We start from the raw sequence: 19,446 nt of genomic DNA on the forward strand, positions 1-19,446 counted from the left end.
TCCACTACTACACATGCTCAGTCAGGTACATATTATCTTACATTTTCTAAGAATACTCCATGAATTATTGATTCTAGTGCTTACGATCGTATGAGCGGTGAGCATAATTTGTTGTCCAAAGTAATCCAGTCTTTATCAATTTCATCTTTCACCCTGGCTACTGGTACTTCAACCAGTGTCTAGTAAAGGCACTGTGTGTCCCACATCAGATCTCTCCTTGTCTTCGGTTTTGTATATTCCCAAGTTCCCGTTGAGCCTATTATCTGTAAGTAAAACTAACCAAATCCCTAAACTGCTCTCTCAAATTGTATCCTTCTTATCGTGAGTTTCAGGATCTAAAGACATGGAGGATGATTGGCGGAGGGCATGAATCTACTGGAGTCTACTATCTTAAGAGTGGAACGAATGGAGCTGGAGCCGCATTGCAAACTAACATACATCATCATCAATGACATTCTAGGCTTGGGCACCCATCTTTAACTAATTTGAAGAGTCTTGTCCCGTCTTTTTCTTATGTGACTAAGTTAGAATGTGAAGCTTGTGAGTTAAGCAAGCATCACAGAGTGTCCTTTCCGTTCCATGAAGATAAATTTAGTGATATACTATTTTATTTGATACATTCAGATGTTTGGGAACCCATTCATATTTCTAGTTTATCTAATTTTAAATATTTTGTCATCTTTGTGGATAATTGCTTTAGAATGCCATGGTTATATTTGATAAAAGATCATTCTGAGGTGTTTACATGTTTTAAAGAATTTCATGCACAAATCCAAACTCAATTTGATATTAAAGTGTGTGTTCTAAGACCGGATAATGCCAAAGAGTACACATCATATCTCTTTCACTCCCATCCCTTATCTCATGGCATCATTCATCAAATGTCCTGTGCACACACACCGCAGCAAAATGGTGTTGCGGCACGTAAATACCGTCATGAGCTGAAGTGGCTAGGGCGTTATTATTGGACATGAAGGTTCCAAAGAGTTTTTGGGTTAATGCCATTTTAGCTGCATGTTATCATATAAATCAGATACTCTCATCAGTATTAGGAGGTAAAACTCATTTTTTTGTCTTGTATCCCCAATATCCTTCCTTTTCTCTTACCTCTTAAAATTTTTGGATGAGTATGTATTGTATACCAATTTGATCATGTCTCAAATAAGTTTGAACCCAAAGTTGTAAAGTGTGTGTTTTTGGGGTACTCAAATACTTAGCATGGCTACAAATGTTATAATCCTATCACCCGTAGACGATAGGTGTCTATCAATATCACCTTATTTGATAATACTCCATATTTCTCAGATAATGGGAAGACATTGCAACTTTCCAAAACTCTACCACCCTTCATATGGTGACAGACACAGATTTACCTGGAAAGCAAGCCACCGTGTCACATTCAAATCCACCACCGTTGCAGGTCTACTCCAAACATTCCAAGAGAAGTATTGAAGTGCCTAGTAATGTGTCATCCGCCAATTCTACCAATCCATCTAAAGATCCTCCTTTTCAATCTCCACCAAAGTCGTTGAATAAAGTTGATCAACCTATTGCTATTTGAAATGGTATACGTTCTTATACTCTACATCATATTTCCAATTTTGTTTCCTTAAATGGTCTATCACCTTCATTTCAACAGTTCGATTTGTCCTTCTTGTCTGTATCTGTCCCTCGATCGTTTTAGGAGGCTCTTCATACTAATGAGTGGAAAAGAGCAATGGAAGAAGAAATAATTGTGCTTCATCAAAATCAAACTTGGACTTTCGCTAAGTCACCTACAAGGAAAAGTGCAGTAGGATGCAAATGGTTATATACGGTAAAGTACAAGTTTGATGGCACTGTGGATCATTTAAAGGCTCGGTTGGTGGCAAAAGGGTATACTCAGACTTTTGGAGTAAACAACTCTGAAACCTTCTCCCCAGTGGCCAAGCTTCATTCAATTCATGTGATGATCTCTATTACTGCAAATTTGGACTAGCCCCTATATCAATTAGATGTGAAGAACATGATTCTTCATGATGATTTGCTTGAAGTACACATGGAGCAATCATCTGGCTTTGTTGCTCAAGAGGAGTCCGATAAAGTTTGTCGACTAAGAAAATCAATTTATGGGTTAAAGCAGTCTCAACGCACATGGTTTGACAAATTTAATAACATGGTAATTTAGTTTGGGATGAAACGCAGTCAAGATGATCACTCAATCTTTGTTAAGTAGAGTGAGACTGGCACTCTGGTTCTTGTTGTTTATGTGGACGATGTCATCATTACTGGAAATGACGATAAAGGTATATATGAGTTAAAGAATTTCTTGTAGCAACACTTTTGTACAAAGGGTTTAGGTAGAAGAGACAAGTTTACTGGGGGCTAAGCCGATTACAACACCCATGGACACAAACTCAAAGTTAAGTGCAGATGAAGGAGACCAATTTGATAATCCAGGCGGATATCGTCAGTTGGTTGGTAAATTAATTTATTTAACCATTACACGACAGGATATTACTTATCCAGTTAGTGTAATTAGTCAATTTATGCAGGTTGTGTTCCGCATACTTAAATATTTGAAGGACGCCCCAAGCCATGGAATTCTCTACAAGCGAAATAGACACCTTAGAGTGGAAGGATTTTTTTATGTAGACTGGGCTGGATCTCCTTCAGATAGGTGATCTACCACTAGTTTTGTACCTTTGTAAGAGGTAATCTTGTTACCTGGAGAAGCAAGAAGCAACAAGTCATTGCTCATTCTAGTGCAGAAGCAGAGTATAGAGCCATGGCTCATACCACATGTGAACTATTGTGGCTAAAGACGTTGATGTGTGAGTTTGTTTTGCGATTGATACTCCCATGAATCTATATTGTAATAACCAAGCTGCATCAAATATCTCCAATAATCCAGTTTATCATGAGAGGACCAAGCATATCGAAGTGGACTGTCACTTCATTAGAAAGAAGGTCACGAACAAGGAAATATCAACCCCATTCATTAAATATGAACATCAACTGGCCGACATGTTCACAAAGGCTTTAAGTCAAGCTCACCTAGACAGATTTTTTAACAAGCTGGGCATTTATGATATATATGCTCCAGCTAGAGGGGGAGTGTTAGAATGATCACACGTGTAACGTGATCACGTGTGTGGTAATCTTGATTGGGTTCAATCTTTATGTATTGGGGGCATGTGTCATGAGACTTTGGCTCTTTGGTAGTAGTTTAACTATTGAGGGTATTCTTGTAATTTCACATTTTTATAGCGACTTCTCTCTAGAATTTTCTGTAGCATATCAGTTATGCATACTCAGTAGCAAAACTTGCAACAAAAGAAAAAGAAGAAAAAAAAAAAACAAACAAACAAACAAACAAATGAAAAAAAAGACGAAAAAAAAAAAAAAAGGATGACTGGATTTCTTGAAAGTGGTGAAAATGTCAAAATTAGATATCACGATTCCTGAATCAATGTTTTGGTTAGTCTTTATGATGAAGTGAACTCTATCTCTATGGACATCTATAAGGAGATATGGTACAACTAACAGAAAAGGTGGCCATAGTTAATCATACAGGGTACATTCTAAGAAAAGAAGTTAAAAATAAAAAAATAATAAAAATAAATAAAAATAAAAACAAGAGTATTTAAAGGCATACGTGATGATAGATACAGAGTACATTCTAAGAAAAGACGTTTTTATAATATATTTTTTAAGTATTTAAAGACATACGTGGTGATAGATATAGCAAAGACATTCTGGCATGAATCGCAAGTTTGCTGCTTCACCCCATATAAGAAGATATAAACCCATATATAATAGTTGGCGTTGCTGCACTTCTTGCTGAATAGTTGGCAACCTGCAGTTTCAAATGAACCACAAAATATGACCAAAAAAAGGGGTGAGGAAAACCAAAAGGCTCATTGGAAATTGGGAGCACAATCAGCCAGAACAAATGACCTGGAAAAGGAAAAATAGAGTTTTTTGGCAGAAGACGAGACATAATAATATGTAACAGAAGGTTCTCACCAAAGGCTACTCTTGCGGTCCAAGTACTTGCACCACCTCTTGTAGTTCTTGAACAGTTTCTTCATGACTTCCGTCAGTGCAGCCTCCTCCAACTAAGAAAGAAATAAGATCCGGTAAGTATGCTGCAAGCGATCAAAGAGTACCTTAGTGATTGTAGCACTACACAAATAACACACATGCATGCACGTGCGCGCACACACAGAGAACCTTTGGTGCTTGACCAGGCTTTGGAAATTGCCGTATATGAACATTTGCAAGTAGCAAAATCAAGTGCTCCCTTTGATTGGCGACATTGTCCTTCTGCACATTACAGAATGCAAAACGAAATAAAGGAAAAATAAAATAAAAATAAAAAGGGGAAATATCAAAACCCCAAACAGAATACTGATCAAATTAAATGGAACATCAGTAGGAAAGAACCACAAGAGTCGACTGCATACAGTTGAGAGAGAAATTAGTTTGTACATTATTCTCTTTACCTGAAACCCAAACATAGCCTGAAGCCAATCAAGGAGGTCTTCATCTACCTTCTTCTTGTGGTCTTTGTGCCATGGAAGACCCCTAGTGTTACGTAATGCAAAAACAGCAGCTTGAATCTGCAAGAGTCACAAATATCTCAGAAGAACTCATAGGAGGGAAAGAAAGGATTTTGATAAATAATTATCCAATCCAACAGATGAAAAGGTTGCACACAGACCTCAGGATATTGCATAATAGCCTGATTTGCACTATCAGGATCAAGAGGAAGAATATTGTAAGGCACATAAATCTCCTTCTTTTCAGCAACTTTTTGTTGAGCTTCCAAAATCTGGATGGAAATTCAATCATTTTATAATCAGCAATACACGATAGCAACTAACCGCACCTCTAACACAAGTAGATTGATATACAAGTTTTACTTAGCAAATGATCATTCACATCAAATGTTCTGTCCAGTCCAAGGAAGCGGTAACATATAAGAGTCGCTAAAGCCAGAAACTGAAATTTTCCCTTTACCTCATGATCAACCTCAACAGCCTGTGTTAGATTGACAGCCTTCAAAACATCAAACAGGACAGAGGCAGTTTGGTAGGCTTTGGTAAGCTGAGCACTGAAGAAATGGAGAAAAAAGACAATGCAATTCCAACATGAGTTAAAAAGCAAAAAATCTCAGATGAGAAGTTTGTAGAATCCAACCACCTAGATGATTCTTACTTCAAATCTCTTGGAAATAACTCACCGATCAGCTTTATCAGCAGCTGTATGCAATGCTTGGATATATTTCTTGTAGTAATGATGATAGAAGCTCTGCATTTCTCGTGCATCACTTTGTTTCGCCCTTCCCGATAACGTTCGATCATTTTCCTGAAAAAGCAAAGGGGAAAACTATAATATCCAGTGAATACAAAAGAGCAAGATGTAGAGAGGCTCCATCCATACATTCTCACTGTTGTATCAGGCAATAAGACATTAACATAATCGTCGCTGCCACCAAAAAAAGGGCATCAAGTATAACAACTGCATCTACTGGAAACTAACGTGTACTTTTAAATGGAAAGAACAAGGTAATTCTGTAATCAAACAATATATTGTGTTAAAACTTAGTGGCATTAGCACATAGCCATAGAAAATACATAAGATAGAATGAAAGAAATTCAAACCGTGCGACATCATAAACAGAAGAAAAAAAAAAAAATTGTTTTGACATTCCCAAAAAACAGTGAAACAAAATATGTATTTTAATTTTTTACTCAAGTTTAAAAAGGCAAGATGGCATCAATAAATACAAAATAATTTACCAATAGAGACCATGAACAATAAATTTTCATTTTATCAATGTTTGCTTCTCTAGTTTACATGTACTTCCTTAAGTGTCATAAATGAGAACGTAATACCCTTGTATATTAATTATAGTGTGTTAATCCTTTGGAAACTTTTCATGTTCGATAACGACATGAGGCCTGCTTGGACCCAGACATGCACATCAGTAGTTGAGTGATAAGACAAATGTTGTCAAATCACATATGCCATCGTATGCGACTAGCATATTCTGTTCGCATTTGCCATCGCATACTCGCATATGTGATCGCATATTTCTCTAGCTTTTTTTGAAATAAAAAATAAAAAATATATGTGTGCAAAGAAGGGGGGGGGGGGGCGTTGCGGGGGATTACTACAAGTGATTGGATTGGGTTCTTTTACCTATTTCATTGTAGTTTGAGTGTTTGAGACTATTAGGCCATCTATTATATATTTAATTACTTATATTATATTTACATAAAATTTAACAAAACAAACAACATGTTACATTAAGAGAGAATTAATTGTTAAAAACTTTGAACATAGAAATTTTATTGATAAATGGTAACTTGAAAACATGAACAACTTGTAAGTTACAAGTTACAACTTGCTTTACGAATACAATTTACAATTTACCAAAAAAAGAAAAAAGCACAAGTTGCAAAGTATGCCATCGCATACTCACATATGTGATCGCATACTTATCGCACAAAAAAGTATGCCATTGCATACCATCCTGACATTTGGGTCTTCAAAACAATGATATCAAATTCTTTATCTATGACATGTGGAACAATGAGATAGTGATCTTCAAACAATATTTAAGGGGGGAAATCCTTATCACTTGACTGGGAACAATAAGTAACATTGACTTCCCACAACCAAGAAGCATTTTTATCCAGAATAGAGATTAGGGTCATGTTAAACAGGAATGCATGCATACCAGAAACTACTACCAGGCAAATGTAGTGCTCACCCTTTCAAGACGCTGTAGAAGTGCAGTTTTGAATTGTCGAACACCACGTCCACTTGACGTGGGATCCAACCTGTGAGCTTTCTCGAAGGCATAGAATCGACCTGGTTACAATACCGATATTGATATGCATCAGATTGAATGAAATAATAATTAAGAATATGAACAAGGAAGTTCAAATAGACATTTCAGATATTTTTGCTATCTACCCACTAGAAAAAATCATTACACCATGAACAAGTCAATGACAATCACATATGCAATGGAGACAACCAAATCAACAATGTGAAAACACATAATAGCTACAGCACCCCCTAAAAAGTACCATTATTCAGCATGGCAAACAATCAAATAACTATTTTCCAAGCAAATGGTGACCAACTCAAAAATGACATCCCTTGTTTTTTTTTTCTTTTTTCTTTTTTCTTTTTATCAGTGAAAAAGGATACCAAAAGCAGAGTCTACAGCCACACTTGTACAACATCAAAGTTATCTGGCCCTATTGAGTGAAAAAATCCACAGATCCAGGTAAGATAATTTCTATTTCCTGCATTAATCAAAACCTTTCCCTTCGCATAAAATGGTTGAGGATTGGCAAAGCCTAGACAACAAGATGATGCATGAGATTGTGAATGTATATCACCTGAGAAGGATAAAAGGAGATTACATTCACAGGCTACATGAAGAATTAAAGAAATGTCTGGTAAGGTAAACCACCTGCAACATCAATTAGCAACCAGTACAAGGAACTTTATGAGGTGCAATGAATTTTCCACAAACATAACAAAGAATGACTAAAACCTCCTTTGAGGATGATGTTGGGCATAGTTGAAGCACGCAAGAAGATAACAGGGTGAAGTTGAAGGAATCAGTAACAAAATATTCAAAATGACATCCTCTTATAATTGAAGAGGACTCTACGCGTTTGATCCCATGGCCAAAGTAGAAGGCTTTCCCATGGTGTCTTGTCAAGATCTTGGAGGAAATATCTATCTGAATTAATCTTAGCATATTCATTGAGGGGCAAATTCAGAAGTGGATCTCATATCCAAGAAGGGACGAATAGCCCAGATGTTGATCACTCGCTCTTCTCCTCTAGATTTGTATGATGCTGCGGTTGTTTTGTTTCTTTTCCATGGGTTATAGCACAGTGTAGGGTTTATAGCACAGTGTATGCATCTTTCCTGCTTTTCTCATTTTTCTCCAATACAACTCTTTGTTATCCCAAAATAAATAAAAATAAAAATAATAGCCCTTTGTTATCCACACAAAAAAAAAAAAAAAAAAAAAGATCACACAATCCTAGATTTGCAAGATTGTGCATGCATCAACCATACAGGCTAGACCTAAATGACAGGTCAATACTCAATACTATATAACAGTCAACTTAAATTCTTCAGTTTCATCATCTAAGCCTTATCCTAACTAAATGGGGTCAGCTACACGAATTTTGTTCTACCATTCCACTCTATCAAGGACCATAACCTGTTAATGTTATTGAGAATTGCTTATGCAAACATAAACATTTTGATAAACATACATTAAAAGGAAATGATTTGCAAGATGGTCATCGAATGAATGGTAAAATATGATGGCCAGTATTCCAATGGATCAAAGCCATCCATCACAGCAAAGCTACACAATAATCCAAATTATCCCCAAAAAAAAAAACCACCAGTAGTGCTATTTACCATATCAAATGATCAAAAGCTCATGACATCATCAATGGGGCCCATCATATAAATAGTATTTATAATTGAATTAAATCCAAGATCTAATAGTCAGGCAGGCCCATCATATGAATGAGTTGGATCATTGAAGTTTGGTCCAAGATCCAACTACCATCAAGCTATTCCATAACAGTAATGGTGGCTGTAATGACCACCACCATTACCGTTATGATACGGGCCGTAACAGCCGTTACTCTCTCTCTCTCTCTCTCTCTCTCTCTCTCTCTCTCTCTCTCTCTCTCTCTCTCTCTCTCTCTCTCTCTATATATATATATATATATAACCTGTATCGGCCATTACAGGTCGTTTTTTCTGTAATAGCCATTATATAGTCACACTTACCAAAGATGAGTTTGCCGAGTTATTGAAGAATCAACCTATCTTTGCTGCTAATCCCACTTCTACAACCACACTTGTAAACTCAGGTATGACTTATTTGGGGTCCAAGTGCTCTACTCCATGGACTATTGACTATCAGGCCTCTGACCATATGACAAGTGAGCCAAGTGCCTCTTCTTCCATTGATACATTGTTGTCGACTTCATCAGTCACTTTGGTAGATGGTACCAAATCCAAACTGTGTAATGGGTACTATTCATATAAACTCCTTTCTTTTATTTTCATTTGTTCTCTATGTACCTAAATTTCCTTTTAGTCTTACGTTTATTGGTAAACTCACAAAATCACTTAATTACTCTATAACTTTCTATCCTTCACACTATGTTTTCCAAGATTTAAAGACGAAGAAATAGTTGGGTGAAGGACATGTACACTATGTTGACCATGAAATAATTGAAGCAGTAGCACAAAACAACATTTCTTGTTACCAATAGCATTAGCACCTTATCCTTAAAGATTCTCCAAAGTGTTATTCCTTCATTATCACATGTGTCAGCTTTAGAATGTGAAGTGTACGAGTTAATTAAGCATCATCGACTCATTTTTCCACCACATGTGCAAAAACACAGTCTAGTTCTATTTGTTTTGGTTCATTTAGATATTTAAAGACCTATTCTACTCTCTAGTTTGTCAGGGTACAAGCATTTTTTTACTTTTGTTAATGATTTTTCAAGAATGACTTGGCTTTATTCAATGAAAGTTTGATTTAAATTTTTTTTTTTTTTTTGGGGGGGGGGGGGGGGAATTGAAATTTTCCCGATTTCACCCATTTCACTTGCAATTAGCATATGGCAAAATAATGTGAAAGAGCGTGGAGGTTGATCTACGGATTAACATAACTTTTTGAAATTTTTGCAAAAAAAAATATTTTTTAATTAAAATTTACTAAAAAAAAAATTTAAAAAAAAAAATTTTTAAGAATTACATTTACCAGTAATTGTGCCTAATATTTACTTATTTATAACTGTTTATTGATATTAACATTAGCCACGCTCATTTATTTATTTTCAAAAATAATTTTTTTAAATTTTTAAAAATAATTTTTTTAAATAAATGCACCGTACATTGTAGGATAAATTTAGTGCAGCTAATTAATACATAGAATGTGCTAAGAAATTATATGAATATAGCAAAAGATATTTTATTTTTATTTAAAAATAATTAAAATTTGTGAAAATATTAGAGATGATATTACTTGTATTTCCTAACATTCTTTTTTTTTTTAAACATATTGCTTATGTTTTCATACATATCTTCTTAGATTTATAAATGATATGAATTGATTTTGAATATAGTTTGCATCATTTATAAGTTCTATCAGACAACGCATGGTCTAGGACCCTATACAAAGGAAACTTATTATGTGTGCTTTTTTTGTGATTTTATGATTTTTTTTAAGTGTGTAATGATGTCTTTTTTAACATCCCTTGAAGTTCCATTGAAAAATTCAACCAATTTTCCAATGTTTCCCATACAACGATACATCATGCAATATACATCCAATATTTCCCATGCATTACCCAATATGTTTCCATAACCCAAGGGTGTTATACATCCGTTGATACTAATACTAAAAACACTGAAACATTATTTGGGCATCTTCAATATTTCCTTGGGTTATAAGTAGCCACAAAGGCATTAATCTATCATAAAGGAAATATATTTTGAATTTGATCTCGGAAACAGGCCTTCTTGTTACTAAGCCAGATGATATGCCAACGGAACCAAATCATAAGCTAGTTAGCGATCAATGAGACATAGTTGAAGGCCCCAAAAGAAACAGAAGATTGATCGAAAAACTTATCTACCTAAAAATTACTAGGCCAAATATATCATATGTTGTAAGTGCGATAAGTCAATTTATGAGTTCTATTAAAGTGCCTCGCATGGATGCAATTTTTCATATTATGTGACATCTTAAAAGAGAACCAGGCCAAGAAATTTAATACAAAAGAAATAATCATCTTCAGGTTACAATGTATTTTGATGCAGATTGGGCAAGCTTCCCGACTGATAGGTGGTCTACCACTGAGTACTGCACATTTGTGAGAGGAAATTTGGTCGCATGGACAAGTAAGAAGCAGAGCATTGCAATCCGATCAAGTGCTGGAGCAGAAAAATAGCTCATACCACTTGTGGCCTTGTGTGGATCAAGAAACTGTTGCAAGAAATGGGTTTTGCAGTGAGCCTACAACGGAGTTAGTTTGCGATAATCGAGTAGCCTCCCATGTTGCAAACAACCAAGTTTATCATCAGAGAACCAATCATATTGAAGTCGATTGTCATTTCATACATGAGAAGATTTCTAGTGATGAAATTTCTATATTTCATGATCAGTCTCAAGATCAACTAATTGATGTGTTCACAAAAGTCTTGGCCACAAGCAATCTACACGTATTTATTCCAAGCTAGACATCGATAGAACCTATGCTCCAGCTTGAAGGGGAGGATGAATGTAATAAGGGGCCATACAGTACATCCCACCTAGTCTTGAGTTTAGTTGTTGTATCTCTTATTTAATTGATTGAGTGCACTTGGCCACTTGGTATCCAAATGTCATATTGTTAAGTGATGGGTAGTTTCGAAAATTTTACTTTTTTGACTTACTATAGAAGGGGACGAAATTAGGGGCTTGCAGCCCTCATTCACTCTCTCCCCGTTCTCTTTCTCCATCTCTTTTTCATTCTCTTTTCTACCTTTCATTTCTACATAATTCTACAACAATGTTGCACATGGGTTAAAAATCAAAGCAATCCACCAAGAGAGACACACTCTTTAAATCTTAAAGACAATATGGCAGTCTAAAAATCAGGCAGGCTGCAAAGTATTAAAAAAAAATATGGATGGTTAGAAAGAAAGAAAGAAAATAAAAAATAAAAAAAGCTTACTTTGTACATCCACGTCTAATTGATGAGTGGACTGGCCTTATTTTGGCTCAGATTATCTAAACAGTGTGCCCCACTTAATGGATTAATCAAATCTTGCATATGGTTATTATATTAAAAAATGAACTAACATGTAGATGGGCAAGGTTGTACACGCATGTGGCGACCATGCCATGGACTACAAATAATGATTTGCCAATTCATCAAAAGAAAATGTTGATCCTAGTGTTCTAAATAGCTTATGCTACAGCATAGCCTAGCATTGGCACTACAAAGTGCATGAAAATAGTTTATATGCCACATGCAACGTAGCATACACTACCCACTACATAGCCTACACTACATGTTTTTTTTCACTAAAATAATAAAATCAATTAATGTGATCAATAATTTGTTACATTTTGCCATTTCACTGAAAATTAGTTGATGCCTTGAAGGATTTTAGCGAAATAATATGAGAAACAGTATTAAATCAGTGTTGCTGCTATTTTTTCTACTCCTTGCTCTAATTTTTCCCATTATTTTAATAAAAAATCTTAAGTAGCCTTACACCTCAAGCATCAAAGGGAGTGAACACTACATGCTACATTACACGCTATTCCCTATTCAAAACACCAGTTGGTCTGCTGATCGTTCAAGTCAAACTTGTATGATAGAAATCAGGAGTTAGGAAAAGAAGAAGAAGAAGTCCCCCAGTACAAATTCAATGTACATGTGTGGCTAACTTAACAAGTGTAATAACCTGAGTACAACATGTTCACAGTTGTAACAACCTGGAAAAGAAGAAGAAGTCCCCCAGCCCTACATGATGATGGTCCAGATCTCTGACACCTATATGCATACACAGATCTCTAGCATGTGTATCACCCTCTCATATGAGAGGCCATTCACTGAATCACAAATACAGTGGAGAGTGGAAACGCCTCTTGGGAAATATCCCAAAGTTGCTTAGGAAAAAAACGCTCTTTTCGATAATTGATTTTTATCGAATATCAAGTGGGCCCTGACCAACGTGCTTAAAACATGTTAAGTGTTTTCGGAATTACAATTGCCCTAAGAAATACAAAGTTGTACGAAGATGCAGAAACAATTGTCCGAATGGATGTACAAGATCAATAAGTGGGTGATGGATTAGAGGAACAATGTAAGGCTGGATTTGCTCCAATTGTGTTTCTAAAAGTGCAACATTGTGTTCTAGACATTCATCCATGTCGCTAAGATGAAAATGGCATGTGTGCTTATGAATTGAGAAGCTAACAAGGTTGAACAAGTTCTTTTGAAGGATGAGATGATTTGTATTAAAAAATAGCTAAAAGAACGCAAGGGGAGAGAATCTCTAAACAAAATCAATTGCAGATTGGAGCCCTTTTGCCAAATTACCAGCTACATTATTTCCTTCCCCAGGAATATGAGTGAAGGACACTAAGAGAGTGTCCTTCAACTCCCTAATTTCCTCCACCCATCTCCCTAGCTTCCATGAATATCCCTCCAACGACGAAGCCCATCTAATAACAATAGATGATTGGCCAAGAAAGTGGAAGTTCGGAACATGCATCCAAGCTCTTTTATTTCCAACAACAAGGAACTCACCTCCACCTCATGGAATCCAACATCCCAATGTGCCCACCAAAAAATAGGGCAGATATTGTGGCATATGGACATGAAGAAAGAGAATATGGAGCCACTGCCAATGTTTTTCCGGAAACGATCAAACAAGCTTTGAGGGCTTAGCACTAAGCATGGCTGAATTCTTCTTGTCCAATGGTTGGAACAAAAGCTCCAACCTTTTTACAAAGAGAAGAAGAAATGATCTCAATCATTTTCATTCATGTCGATAAAATAATTCTTACAAAAGATGTTGAGTACAAAAGATGTACAGTAGGCAATCACAGCAAGGTTTGAGATCAAACAGCAATAGTTGAAAAGCTTCACTAGACTGGAGGATGCAGGAGCAAGGAAGCTTTGTTTCAAAAAGTTAGCAAGTCTAAAGTTCTAGGAAACAGAAAATGGAGGCATGAGTCTGGAGCATGATTTGAGGAGTGGCACCTATGAGAAAGGTTCTTGAAACTTATTTTTTAATGGAGAAAGGTTGATACAATTAAGGAAGCATGGTGAAATTCCACTAGCGTGTGTGTGTGTGCGTGTGTTAAAAAAAAAAAAAAAATGAAGCACGTACTGGAACTGTTTGATAAGATTGACGAAAATTTTTAAGCTTGACACTACAATTGAGGTGAATAAGAAGTCGAATACGAGGTAGGTGATGAGTTTTTTTTTTCCTTTTTTTTTTCTTTTTACAGTGAGGTAGGTGATGAATTAGATGATGCAATTATATACTGGTAGTCTAGTAGGGTCAGCAGTCTCACTTAGTGTTGATACAATCTGTACAAGTTCCATTCGAAGATGCTTCACTTGGAAGCAAATTGAAGACTGAGGTAACTTGAACCAAAACTTTGACTTCGGATCCTCTAAAAAAGTGGCAATCCATTTTGGTTCATTTCACCAAGGCTGCTAATGTGGATGGCCAATTTGCCCAGAGATTGACCACTGAAAAATGAATTCAATGCTAGCTCAGGAGCAGTTCTCAGTAAGAACAACACTTACCAAGTACATGGCAACAACGGTGTATGCAAGTCAAAAATTGTTGACCATGACAACCAGCAAAGGAACCATTGTGATTTAATGTGATAACCCAAGTGAGATTCATCTTGCACGGAACTCAATCTTCTATCCAAGAAGGCGTGTGTGGGCTCATCATCCTTTTATCAAGGACAATGTTCTCTACTTAGAGAGAGACAAGTTGTTACAACAAAAACAGCAAATTGCAATCATATTTCCAGATGGGAATGAGAATGATCCAATATTTTATAGTAACTTACCATGTGGTTGAGGTATGTGGGGCCCACTGTGGGGTGTGTGAATGTGTTTCATCCAAAATTCAGGCTGATCCAAAAGCTAGGTTGGCCACACCATGTGAATTTGGAAGATTTAGGCATAATTTTACACTAATACCTTTGGTGTAGCCCACCCAAGTTTTGGATCAGCCTGATTTTTGGACTCATGGCCCATCATGAGGGGGAGAACCAGATGCACGGGTTTGGATGCCACACACACATCACAGACGCCCCATACAGCTCAATTGTATGGTAAGTTACCATACAGTATACTGTATCGGATCATTCCCGGTTTCCAAAAGGAATACCAAGGAGCAAGTTCTCTAAATTTAGAGCTGAGTTAGCTCCGAAAGGAAGTCTGCATGAAGGCAGTTAAGTTCACTTAAATTGATATGAACGGCTCAAAACTAGCTATAGAAAGTAAAATTAAAATAATGGAATTTATATTTACACCCACCCTCTTTGATGTCTAAACCCCTTTTCTCTTTTTTATTTTCAAGACTCTAGTACCGAGTAGTATTCTTGTAATACCAAAAGTAGAAAAAAAGAAAAGGGGGAAAGTGAAATGGCGGAGCATGGTTGGAACATACAGAGATAAGCAACCCTAGGGTTGCTGGATTCGACTTCGTTGGCGACACGAAGGATCGGAGCGATCTCAACAAGCGAAGACGGGACAACCTCACTGTCGAAGATGGACTCCCCCAAAACGCCTGCAGTCTGCGTCCGCTGAAGCCGCCGCGACGGCTGATGATCCAGGCCCCGTCTCGTTGCCATTCTCCTAACCCCTACTTCTTCTTCTTCTTCTTCTTCCCAAATTCAAAAATATGTACATATATATTAAAAATCACCCGATTTTCCTGCCGAAAAAAAAAAATAAAAATAAAAAATCTTAGATCATGTTAAAAATCTGAAAAATCAAAAGACAGTAAAAATCAAAATACTGCTGAGAAATGAGGGATTTCACTTCATTGTTCTCAGAGAAAGAGAAGATTGCCTGTTTCTGAGTAGCTCTTTGCGCTTTTGAACTCTCGCATCTTTAGCTGGGAAGAAACGGATTCTGCTTCTAAAATTTCTGAGCAGAGATGCTAATACGAGTAGAAATCATGAAATCGCCATTGGAGATGAGAGAGTGATGATTGAGATCTGTTGCAGAGAGAGATGGCTGCTGCTTTAAGCTAACTGGTAGGAGAAATGGGAGAGTGGAAATGCAGGTTTAGTGAACTCGCTCGAGTGTACTTTGTAATTTGTACTCCCTCGCAAGTAGATCGGGTCGCATGCGTGTGTGGGATCAGAGCCGCTCATCAGGTGAGCCCCACTTTTTAGACATTACATTTCTTAAAATTCAGGAATCTATGATCATCAGTTGGTCAACACGTGGAGGGAGAATTTGAGCAGTTGATCAACTTCATTAATAGCTCTTCTATTTTCTACATGTGTATCCCGTCCGATGTTCGTGGGGACGGCATGATGTGCGGCCTTGTGGCTTCCACGTGTGAGGCGAATACACGTAGTCCACACAGGCGAGTACACTTTGTGAATGAGTGAGTTGCCAATCCGTTTCCGTTTCCGAGTGAATGAGATTGTGATAGGACGCCGGATTTCATACCAGAGACTTCCCCGTGAGGTTTCTGTACCGGGATTTCTAGGTGGGGCTCACTGTCATGTTTCTGAAAAATCTATCCGTCCATCCGTTTTCTGAGTTTATTTTAGACATCAGAATAAAAATGAGTAGGAGATAAAGCTCAAATGAGCTACACTAATGGAAAAAGTGGAGATTAAGTGACCATCATTGAAATATTCGTATGGCTGCAAAAGTTTTATATCAGGCTAAGTCTCCTGTGTTTTCACTTCATCACAGTGTGAATGACCGTATAAACGGTTTGGATGGCATGTGAATATAAAGGCGAACCCTGAGAAAGTTGCAACGGCAGATATTTCTTTTACGCTTTTACTTCTCTCGTGGCCTGCTTGAGTTTTGCAACTTCTTCGTTTCTAGTCTCATGTTTTAAAATGATCTTGCAAAACAGATGAACAGCTGAGATTTTTCACAAACGTTGCCGTGGGCCTTACTTAAAATCCGGGCACAGGAATTTCCTACAGAAGGCTTTTGCAGGATATCACGAGGGGAATATGCGTAGGTGGAGTGAGCTTTCACTCGTAAGAGTGCCGTATTTTTGTCGTAATTATATTATTTTGCCATCATGTTCTTTGAAATGAAATGTTGGCGGAGAGGAGTCACATGGCCCTTAGATCCGTGGCCATGCACGGGAGCAGATCAGGTGTTACCAGGTAATACGACAGTGGGTGTTGCCCCTTACCGTAGGGCCCACTTTGATTTATTTGTTGCAAATGTAAGTTGTAAGATCATTTTTTCAGCTTCCTTTAAGGCATGTTTTAAAAAATAAGCAAATCTAAATATTCAGCCGGCAACACCACGTGAAACAATGATTATCAAATGTTCACCGTTAAAATTTTACCAAGGCTCATTGTAGTAATTATTTGCAATCCAACTTACACCTAGATCCATAGCTAAAGTTATAGATGGGGTGAAAGATACCTCATTACAACCCGGAGGTCTGGGTATCGATTCCCTAATAGGGTGGCTAACAGTGAAGTGTGAACTGGCAGGTGGTGTACTAACAAGCTAACAAATAATAATAATAATAATAATAATTGTGATCCAACCTGTTGATAAGGTCACACTAGACAAATGTAAATTTAATTGATAACTTGCGTGGCTTCCAAGACCTCGGGTCTCCAAAGGGTAGGCTTCTGTGTTAGTTTTACACCATTTCAATAACAGTGGTGACTCTTGAAACGGGGGTATGGAATAGTTGTATGGCAGTCCTCATCACCAGCCGTAGATGGAATATAAGCAAAAGATTGCACCAACAAGAAGATATTAACCACCTATTTTTACCTTAAGCTAACCACTTAATGGCCATTAATTAGTTATCAGCATTCTTTAAGTAAGTAGGACTTTAGATGTAGGCTACATCCACGATGAGATCCACAGTTTGGATGGTGGATTGCCCACTAACATGGCAAGTACCTATTCACTTGAGTGGACCACACCACGTTAGTGGTGTCTGTAACCCCCAATGTTAAAAACTTTTTTAGAACCTATTCATAAAGTCACATAGGCTGGGTGGGCTCATGCCTTACAATGATTTTTACTAATAGATAGACATCGCGAATAGAACAAATACATCAACAGGGATCAGCACATGCCCAGCGAGGATTCAGACAAGGATTGTGTGGTGTGACACACGCATCACCAAGTTCCTGTGGGCCTGACAATGATGTATGTTTATATCTATACCGTACATCTATTTTGCAATATCATTTTAATGCATTTGCCTAAAATTGACGCATATTAAAAGTTTGCATAGAACACATCAAAACGTAGTGGAGACAATAACGCTCACGCCACTGAGGTAGCACACCACGCCCCTCACCGTCTGTCTCAGCTATGTAAGGGTGAATGTATTGGGGATCCGTGGATCCTTGAGTATGGGCCTCCCTTTATGTATATGCCTTACATCCAACCCGTCCATCACCGTGACAAAGGAAACATGGGGAGTTTGAATACCCACCATTAAAAATTTATTGGTGGCCAGCTGCGTCTTTATTTTCCATCCAATCTGTCGATAAGGTCACATATACATGCATCCAGAACAACAGAAATATCGGCTTGTTCTAAAACTATTTGTGTCCCACGAAAAGCTTTTAATAGTTAATCACTACTTTTTCCTTTGTTGTCCTGCACCTGATATTTGGATCTGCGTTTTTTTTAAGATCCTGCACTAAAATTATCTTTCAAAGCATATGAACGGTGTGGATATAAGGTACATACTCCAAGGTGGCCCCCATATTCAGGGATCCACCCACCTCGGTAAATCGGGATGCACCGAAGCCGCGCCCGGGACTGGTAGGGGTGGTATCCAATCCGCGCCCCGACTTTTGAAAACGCGAAAGTATAGAATCATGCCACTGTGTTTCCAGGTATTACTAAAATCAGTAAAAGCCCTACTGTTTGGACATTATATCCTCAGCCACGGCCTTTCTTAATTTCCTATGCTAAAGAGCACTTGTACAAAATTGTAAATTCATTTAGATGGATGGAGTTTTCAGTAATCTCACATGCCTGAAACGGTACATTGTCAGACACCTGTGGCTTTGTGGCAGCGGTAGTTTAGATATTTTAATTCAAAAACGGGGCATTTCGCATTTCACCCATCCGACTCTTTTGTCCACAAATGCGATTTGTTTTGGCGTGTGGAGCCGACTTCTGTACCACACTAGACCAGCGTCTAAATGGCATGACAATCCCGGTAGCCGATTAGATGCGGCGCCGGTCTCACCCCCACACGGTGCCGCCTGACCGTGGGGCCCACCTATATATATATATATATATATATATATATATATATATACCGTCCCTCCCACAGTTCAAAACTGAATTAGATCGGAATCTCAGGTATACTACACCATAAGAAACAGTGATGATTGAATGCTCACCATTAAAATATCGTAGGACCACCGTAATATTTATTTTCCATCCAACCTTTGATTAAGTTACATAGACCTTGAAGAAGGGAAATGAATAAATATCAATCTGATCCAAAACTTTCTTGGCCCACAAGAAGTTTTTAATGGTCGTGCGCTAGCTTATCCTATTGTATGGTGCACCTGAGATTTAGATATTCTTTACTTTTAGGCTTATAGCACAAAGTGATCTGGAAATTTTTGATGGACGGTATGGATATACAATAACTTTA

At 37.4% G+C, this 19,446-nt stretch overlaps 1 protein-coding gene across 5 annotated transcripts in view; it reads right to left on the bottom strand.

The window, feature by feature from the left end:
* Positions 1–15,854, bottom strand: part of LOC131243123 (callose synthase 3-like) — a 106,611-nt gene extending 90,757 nt beyond the window's left edge. For 2 of the 5 annotated variants that reach the window (XM_058242237.1, XM_058242239.1), the window contains exons 1-10: positions 15,630–15,853; positions 15,256–15,522; positions 6,764–6,864; positions 5,228–5,352; positions 5,005–5,098; positions 4,706–4,816; positions 4,488–4,604; positions 4,216–4,308; positions 4,009–4,100; positions 3,712–3,838 (exon numbers count right to left, since the gene is read on the bottom strand). In XM_058242237.1, coding sequence (XP_058098220.1) covers positions 3,712–3,838; positions 4,009–4,100; positions 4,216–4,308; positions 4,488–4,604; positions 4,706–4,816; positions 5,005–5,098; positions 5,228–5,352; positions 6,764–6,864; positions 15,256–15,439 — 1,044 coding nt within the window. In that variant the 5' untranslated portion in view covers positions 15,440–15,522; positions 15,630–15,853. Of the gene's footprint in view, positions 1–3,711; positions 3,839–4,008; positions 4,101–4,215; positions 4,309–4,487; positions 4,605–4,705; positions 4,817–5,004; positions 5,099–5,227; positions 5,353–6,763; positions 6,865–15,255; positions 15,523–15,629 lie in introns of all 5 variants that reach the window. The other 3 variants (XM_058242236.1, XM_058242235.1, XM_058242240.1) reach the window with 3 other exon arrangements.
* Positions 15,855–19,446: the final 3,592 nt, after the last annotated feature.

This window comes from Magnolia sinica, chromosome 4, assembly GCF_029962835.1.
Source record: "Magnolia sinica isolate HGM2019 chromosome 4, MsV1, whole genome shotgun sequence".
Lineage (NCBI taxonomy): Eukaryota > Viridiplantae > Streptophyta > Magnoliopsida > Magnoliales > Magnoliaceae > Magnolia > Magnolia sinica.